This window comes from Piliocolobus tephrosceles, chromosome 3 (assembly GCF_002776525.5).
Source record: "Piliocolobus tephrosceles isolate RC106 chromosome 3, ASM277652v3, whole genome shotgun sequence".
Taxonomy (NCBI): domain Eukaryota; kingdom Metazoa; phylum Chordata; class Mammalia; order Primates; family Cercopithecidae; genus Piliocolobus; species Piliocolobus tephrosceles.
The window spans coordinates 3,664,218-3,672,728 of record NC_045436.1 but is presented as its reverse complement, the minus strand read 5'-3'; the positions used below and the strand labels follow the sequence as shown (position 1 = coordinate 3,672,728).

Here is an 8,511-nt window from a genome sequence, read left to right as displayed (position 1 = left end):
TGGCTTCAAAGCGTCCTTTGGAACCAGCAGAGACAGACTGGAGGCTCTTGAAGCCAAAGTGGAGATTACCTTCAGGCGGACGTCTCCATCCTGAACGTGTCTCCCAAGCCACTTGGTGGCTCAAAATGGACCTCGGACCTGCGCAGGATTTTGGCCGAGGGAGGTAAAGAGGAGACAAGGGCACTTACCCCAGAGAGGCCGTGAGAGTGAGGGAAGTGGGTCTCAGGTCCTGGTCCGTCCGTGGCGTGGAACGAGGAGGAGGAGGCTCCCCGGACCCTGGGGGCCCTGAGGAGGGGTCTCCTCCCGGGTTTCGGCACCAACTGATTTGTTTTTCTAAGACCACCAGAGTGGGCACAAAAGAACCAGCGAGTAGGCAAGGCTAAAAGCAAAACTGCAAATTTATTCTTTGGTCATCTAGCTTCAGGGACCGGAGCTGGGGGTGGGGGGGCGGAGTTTCTAATACATTCCCGACAAGAGTGGGGGCTGAGAAAGCCCACCCCCGGCGCATCTGCTGGGAGGACTTTTCTAGGAGTGGAAGGGCAATAGGCGGGGCACGGGCACGTCGGGGAAGGGGGGCCGCTCCGCAGGTGCCACCAGGTAAATCTTGGTCTCCTCGGATTGACATCACCTGGTGCATGCCTGATTAATCTGCACCTTCCCGGGCGTCAGCTGCATTCTCGCACACATGGGAAGAGTTGGTGGTGAAGAACCCGGAAGTGCACCATCCTGCCTCCGTTCGTCCAAACAATACGGATGTGGGCGTGTCTGTGCCCGCGGACATACGGATGTGGGCGTGTCTGTGTGCAGACATACGGATGTGGGCGTGTCTGTGCGCGCAGACATACGGATGTGGGCGTGTCTGTGTGTGTGCGGACATACGGATGTGGCTGTGTCTGTGTGTCGACGCTGATGTCTATGGCAGTGTGAACACCTCCACCTATACCTGTATCTATGCAAATTCTCGAGTCTCATCACTCCTGTGGTAGAAGTTTTCTCTATTTAACAGTAAAAGAATCTGAGGCTCAGCGTGAGATGGCATGGGTGTGTCTGACTGCAAAGCCACCTTCTTTTTACCACGTACTGTACCCTCCTACATGGTGGGTTACAGTAAATGTATAAGTAGCATTGATCCAGAAGCCCGCATTTCTGTAACTTTCAGGGTCGTAACTAAATGTGCATTTCTGTTTAGGAATTTGATGAAGCCAGTGCACAGACAGTGCAGCGGTTACTCTGGGAGGTGGAGGAAATGTTATTTGAAGAGAAAGTGAACCCTCAGACCCAGAGTCTGCTGGCCGAGTGCGGGGAGTGGACAAGAAGATCCCTCCATCTGAGGTGGGACCTGGTTGGTGGAAGTTCTCTGGGGTGGGTTTTCGAAGCACCCACCCCTGGCCTGCCTCGATATGATCAATACATTTGGTCTGAAAGCACCTGCCCAGTCGGAATATGGACACAGAGCACCGTCCTTCACTGAGAGATCATTGTCCTCTTACGGTGTCTGAGGAAATACTGAGACATTCCAGTACCCAAGCGCCTTTTAATCTGCGAGAAGCAAATTCGGCTCGTCCTGAGAAGGGCATTACACATACAATGAATGCAAGAACGGTGGAGGCCACCTCTTACCTTCACATTCACTGTGTGTGAGCAGCACGTGTCTGTCCATCACAGAACACAGTGAGGGTGGGCAATGATGATTTACTGAATGGCTGGATAGATGGGTCTTCCCATCTCACCCATTCCTTATGTAGGGAGGAGAGTGTGTTACTTTTTGTATCAAAGATGGAGGATATGGATGGGGTATGAAGGCAAGCTTTTCTTTCGGTCACTCAGCCAACGTACTGGGGGACAGTTTATCAAAGTTACCTGAGTTCCTCTAGATTCTATCTGGGGAGAATCAATTAGAACGCTTATGTAAATGTGGCTGGATTTTCTGGTTACATTCGCGAGATAACTTTTACAGAATTCTTGACCAAACTAGAGTCTTTTTTCTTTTCTTTTCAATCCTTGATAAATCACCTGCCCTAAAGAGTATGATATGTCCACTAGATACTAGTTGTGGAAACTCACTTTTCTGGGGATGGTCACTCACCAAAAATTCGGGAGCTCAGTCTTACTCTTGTCACTGCTATCGTACATTATTGATAGAAATGGAGGGAAGGTGGGAAAAGAAAAGATTGCCAGGTACGTAGGCCAAGTGTGCATATTTATATCTTTTTATTCTTGTTATGTTTGTGTTTAACTGTGCATTAGTATCTATGGAGAGCTTCTGTGTGCCCAGTGTTGCCTTAGACACCTAAGTCTGTCATATATGATCTCTAAGCCATTCATGAGCCCTGCAAAGTCACCATTATTATCCTGTTTTGCAAATGAAAGACAAACAGGTGAAATTAGCCTGAGAACCTTGCCTGAGACTGAGTCAGTGGAAGAACAATCTGGCCTAAACTCTCAAAGTCACGCTTCCTCTATGATGCGTGATGCTTCCCACGTACCCATACACACTTCATCCTATCATACACATGCTTTCAAAATCAGTGTTTCCTACTTTTAAAATCCCCAAACGTTTTCCCTTTGATCAAAAATGTTAGTAGCTTCTCTTTGACCTTGCAGAGTATTAGGAAGACAGCTGATCCCGCCCACTGACGAAGGCGCCCAGCATTTCCAGGGCAGCACTGCCGCCTCCACGGTCCACAGACCCCCGCTCAGTGCCTGCGGACGCAGCAGCAACATCAGAGAGTATGTTCAGATGAGTAACTCTCAAGAAGTATTGTTAGCTGTGTTTTAGTTATACTTTTTAATGTTTATCTCATCTACAAGCCTTGGCTCCACCCAGTTTGGAAATTTAGATTCTGATGAAGGGCAGGTACAGAGAAGAGTTTTTATAAGAAGCTTTTGATTCTGAATTGATGATAGGCGTATGTATGTGTATATAGAGAGATGTGTAATATATGTATATATGGAACACACATGCACACATGTGGTAGTTACCTTCCACATTTGTTCCAAAGACACTGTGAAAGGTGGACTGGGTGCAGGATGGAAACCGCCTCACTGGGATGGATTATAAGCCTCCAGGCAGTGGCAGCAGGAGAAATGAAGCTCTGTCCTGTCATTTCTGTTCACTAGAGGATTTTGATGACTCTATGCCATTCACACATATCTGGTGTGCTGTGACACAATGCAGTCCTTTCACTGCAGCCAAAGAGGGTACAAACTCAGAGAATAATTAAGGCTTTTAAGAAGCCCTTACAATTTTTAATGATGCCTGTATTGAAGTGTTTTTAAGGACACGAGTTTTGTCCAATGTAATATTCAATCGTTTTGGGGGGGATTCTGTACTTTAAAGATAATTTAAAGATCCGTCATGATCATTTAAGCGTTGCGTTCTTGGTGTCCTATAAACTCCCATGTAGAATCTGTTTTTTCCCCATAGGTTGTGCATTTCTGGCTCTCAAATAGTCCCAGCAGCGCTCTCAGCCTCTGCCCTGCCAGGCCCTGATGGCACGGGGGTTGCTGACCTAACGGCTTGTTTGTCCCTGGAAGAAGAGGTTTACCATGTGGATGGAAAGATTGAAGAGTATTTCGCTTTTGACAGAAAAGAGGAGTAAATAGAATCTTATTTGACATTGGCCTCTTAAAATAATATTAATTTATTTGACAGTATTGTTATCGTATGGTCATTAAGTGTTTTGTGTATATTTTACTCACTCAGAAGATTTCTGTTCTTTTGAGAGTAATGTACTCGCAGAGCTTTTGGATTCCTAGCAGGCAGCGCCTGTGCAGGAGCAGTGAAGAGGGTGTTCAGCGCCCTCGTAAAAGCAGACATGGCTCCTCGCAGTCCTGGTGCTGGGGGCTCCAGGTTCCCCATCCCTGGCTGCCCAAAAGGGCCTAAGTGGAGTCCCCGCCTCTGCACTAAATTCATATTTTGTTCTTAATCAACAACTACAACTATTACATGATAAAAATTTGCCCCATGATTGAAAATTGGCACATTAAAAAGTAACACTGATAAAACCAGTCTTAACAAATTTAAGAAGACTGAAATCAGGCATCTTCTCTGATCTCAGTGGCACGAAACTGAAAGCCAGTAACAGGAGGGAAACTAGAAAACTCCCGCATGTGTGTGAGCTAAACAACCCGCTCCTCAACAAGCAGGCGGTGGGCCAAAGAAGAAATCAAAAGGGAAATCAAAACATAATGAGACAAATTAAAATGGAAACACAACGTATTAAAACCAAACTTACGGGATACAGTCGAAGCAGCTCTAACAGGGAAGCCTGTGGCAATGAATGCCTACATTGAGAAAAAAGAAATATCTGAAATAAACCACCTAACTTTATACTTGAAGGAATGAGAAAAAGAACAAAGTAAGCCCAGACTTAGTAGAAGGAAGGAAATAACAAAGCTCCGAGCCGAAATAAATGAAGAGACTAGAAAAAGAGAAAGATCAGTGAAACCAAGACGTGGTTTCTTGTTTTGTTCCCCCCACCCAGTTTTATTCATGTGTAATTGACAAAATATATATATGTTGAAAAAGAACAATGCTGTTTAATGAAGAATGTTTATTAATATATGTATAAATGTATATACATGAATGTGTGTAGATAGAATTATTTTAACTCTAAGCCTTGATATTTTAGTAATTGGAGTGGGTTTTTATTCTTAGTGATGATGAATGTCTTGAACAAAAACCAGCTCAGCCTGGTAGGAAAAGGCGCAAACTGGGACTTCCTCCGGTTTCCCCTCATGACTGTGTCAAAGATGCCGTGACAGCAGAAGTGTTTGATCACGTCTGGACAAACATGGTAGAACTTTTGGAAGAGCTCATTAGAAAGCACTGGGAAACTACACTCACAGGTACTTACGTGCAGAATTGGCTTAATGAAAAGAAAAAGTCCCTGTTCCTCAGCCCTGGGCTCCTGCTCCCCAGGAGCCAGACCTAGAACATGATCAGTGAGAAGAAAAGTGGGCGTTCTGACTTTACTCACGAGTGCTCCTCAGTCCCTTCAAAAAGGACGCTGTTGTTTTTTGCGTTATAAAAAATAATGCAGGGCTGGCTGGGTGTGGTGGCTCACGCCTGTAATCTCAGCACTTTGGGAGGCCGAGGCAGGTGGATCACCTGAGATCGGGAGTTCAAGACCAGCCTCGCCAACATGGTGAAACCCTGTTTCTACTAAAAATACAAAAATTAGCCGGGCATGGTGGCACGTGCCTGTAATCCCAGCTACTCGGGAGGCTGAGGCAGGAGAATTGCTTGAACCCAGGAGTTGGAGGTTGCAGTGAGCCGAGATTGTGCCATTGCGCTCCAGCCTGGGCAACGAGAATGAAACTCCATCTCAAAAAGAAAGAAAAAAGAATGCAGGGCAGACATGGTGACTCAGAACTTTGGGAGACCAAGGCAGGAGAATTACTTGAACCCAGAGGTTCAAGGTCAGCTCAGCTTGGGCAACATAGCAAGACCCTGTCTCTTCAAAAAATACAAATAAAAAGCCAGGCGTGGTGGCAAGTGCCTGTAGGCCCAGCTACTCAGGAGGCTGAGCTGGGAGGACCCCTTGAGCTCAGGAATTCAATATTAAAAGTAAGCTATGATCACGCCACTGCATTCCATCCTGGGCAAAAATGCGAAACCATCTGCCCCCAAAAAATAACAGTGCATATGCAGTCTGGAAAACATACAGAAATACACAAGAACAAGGCTAGAAGTCATGTTTTTTGTTATAGTAAAAATAATTTACCTAACTAATTTCTAATAATGAGAGACTTGTTTTTAATTTTTCAGGACATTATCTGTAATGTAAAATGTAAATATAGCTAAATGAATAATCCTTTAGTTATCTTACTTCAACATATAAAATATTCTCTAAACATAACATTGAACAAAACAAATCATAAGAATGTCAGTGATGGACATTAATGACCAGTTTTGTTAATCAATTTGTACAATAAGGCAATAATCATGTTAACCTAAATCCTGTTCTTTTTCCAGTATTTAAGGAATTAGTTGGGCTTTGTGACGTGCTGAGAATCTTTATTGCCTGCTGTATAATCCGCTTCTCATGCCACTGCAACCACAGTTACAGCAGCCAGTTGCTCCATACGGGTCACTGCCCTCTGTAGTAATGTGCGTAGTGGCCATAGCATGGACTCGTGGTAGCTCAAGAACAAATATTCTCTTTTAAGAGTGAATTTTAAGTATTTGTATTAGATAATCTGATGTTTCTTATAATATTCTTCTTTTGATACAGAAGGGAAAAAACAGAGAGAAAAATTGAAAGTAGCTGGAAACAGATTTCCACATGTCCTCATTCCACACACTCACGCTGATGGAGCCAGCGGCCCCCCGTCCGGAAGCTCCGAGGCTCACAGCATCTCCCTGGCTTCTCGTCTGAACCCGCCCCAGGTCGGTGCTTTCACACCCTTCTCCCTCTCGCCTTCAATCTGTGCGTCTCTCACCTCAGTTTGTCAGGAGCGCCGTTCTAGTAAGCTGTAGTATTGAGATAGGTGGGGCTGCTTGCCATGCTGCCTGCAGAGCGGGCCATGCAGGCTTTCCGTGGTGACTTAAAGGGAAACCTTCACAGTGTCGGATGCCTGGAGCCCTTGACGTCCTGCCCATGAAGGACGAACGAGGCTGTCCTCAAGTTCCTTGCAGTAGGAGCCCATGCAGGCGGCACCGCTCTTGGCTTCCAGATGGAGCAGTATATCCACAAAAGGAACAGTGGTGGCACCTCTGTCAGAAATCTGAAGGCACCTGGGAGAAGCTGCTGCTGGCAGCTCGTGCCATTGTTGCTGTTGAGCCCTGCTGAGGTCCCTGTCGTGCTCCAGGAACGGTGGCCGGCGGGCTGTGCTGCCACTGGCCGCTTCTCTCCTGGAACCTTCACGCACCAGATCCAGGCAGCCTTCCGGGAAACACGTCTGCTGCTGGCTACTGATCCCAGGGCGATCACCGCCTCTCAGAGAGGCGTCTTGTGCTAACCCACCTTCCATTGCTCTGTGGAACGCAGATTCTCCTCTGCGCTGTGTGGAAGTCTCCATCCCGTGCAACAAGGGAGCTCGCTCAGTGGGCCTGAAGGGGTGGCTGCTGGCGCAGGGAGTTCTGGGATGTGGGACACCATCCCCCAGGAACACCCGTGGGAGTCCACGCCCGACCTCTGCTTCTGCAGAGACCCTGAAGAGACTGAGAGGGAAGAGCAGCCTGGTGCTGATGCCGCTGTGGTCAAGGGGGAATTTCAGGGGAACGGACTACCCCAGTGCCTGCTGAGCACTGCCGCCCAGCCCGAGGCTGCAGACCCAGCCCCTGCGTGCACTGCTGCTCAGCGTGAGGCTGCAGACTGCTCTGAAGGTGCAGATGCCCCCTGTGCCTATTCAGCAAGTCCCTACTGCAGACTGGAGCACTCAGCCTGCCAGGGAAGCCTGTTCTGCAACTCCCAATACTCAGGCCCCGTACGAGGAGGATCAACCACTGAGTGGTCTCAAGCTGTTCTTCCAAAGGCCACCAGCAAGATGGAAATAAGGCTGATGGAAAATAATCAGTTTCTATTTAAAACAATGATATTCAGGTCTGTTTGCAACGTGATTATTTCATGAAGTTTAACAGAATTACCACATGGCGCTGCTTTGAGATGTGAAGCTGTTTTCTGTATTTTGGGTCATAGAAAATGCTTTCCCCCTAACATTTCCAGCTAGTTTGAAAATTATAAATGTTCTCCCTTCTTTCCACCAAAGTGATGAAAGAATCGGTGAGCGTACATTGGGCTTACTCAGCGTTTATTGGTGGTAGTTGAGGCGTTTTGAGGAGATAGAGGTGAATCCTAATGATATAAAAGCCGTGACACAGGGTTGGGGGCGATACATTCTGTGAGGGTCGCACAAAAAAACAAAATCAAAAACAAACCTTGTAGAATAATCAAAGAGTGATTTGTTCTGATTACAGGCGGGGATTGGTCTTTTACACTGGAGGTAAAATTTGAGCAGAAACATGAAGGAAGGAGCAAGGCTTTGGTGGGAGAGAACTCTGGGTGGGCCATTTCCGGCCAAGCCAAGGCGGGGATCGATAAAAGATGGGGCCTGTTTGGGGACTGTGACTGGGCTGAGCTCAGGGGATAGAAACTGGGAACCGCAGCGTAGTGTCACGAGCGGGGATTCGGAATCGAGAGGCCTGTGAGGAGTATTCTTCTGGACGTGTTGTTTAACTTTGCTGCACTTTAGTGTCCTTAGCTTACAATGAGATTATTGTCTTGTCCAAGGGATTATCACGAGGATGAAATCATAGAAATACCTGAGAGCTCCTCCCACAGGGGCCAGCACATACTGAGCGCTTAATACATTTTTCTTGAATTGCATTTTTATTGAAAGATGTGATCGCAGGTGAGGCTGGAAAGGACACGCTTGTTCACGCGAGGCCTGTAGTGGTGCCAAGGAGGTTGTTTCCGCTGCCTGCCTTGTGTGGGGGAGCAGGGAACACGGAGAAGGCAGGATGCCTAGTCCTGAGCTACACAGAATCTGTAGTGTAGCTGGAGG

The 8,511-nt window shown here is 47.0% G+C and overlaps 1 protein-coding gene across 6 annotated transcripts in view; it reads left to right on the top strand.

Moving 5' to 3' along the window:
* The window catches only part of FAM149A (family with sequence similarity 149 member A), a 67,723-nt gene that overhangs the window by 44,026 nt on the left and 15,186 nt on the right, over window positions 1–8,511 (top strand). For all 6 annotated transcript variants that reach the window (XM_031935289.1, XM_026456070.2, XM_026456071.2 and 3 more), the window contains exons 4-8: window positions 1,190–1,332; window positions 2,605–2,730; window positions 3,428–3,598; window positions 4,661–4,851; window positions 6,240–6,394. In XM_031935289.1, coding sequence (XP_031791149.1) covers window positions 1,190–1,332; window positions 2,605–2,730; window positions 3,428–3,598; window positions 4,661–4,851; window positions 6,240–6,394 — 786 coding nt within the window. The remainder of the gene's footprint in view (window positions 1–1,189; window positions 1,333–2,604; window positions 2,731–3,427; window positions 3,599–4,660; window positions 4,852–6,239; window positions 6,395–8,511) is intronic.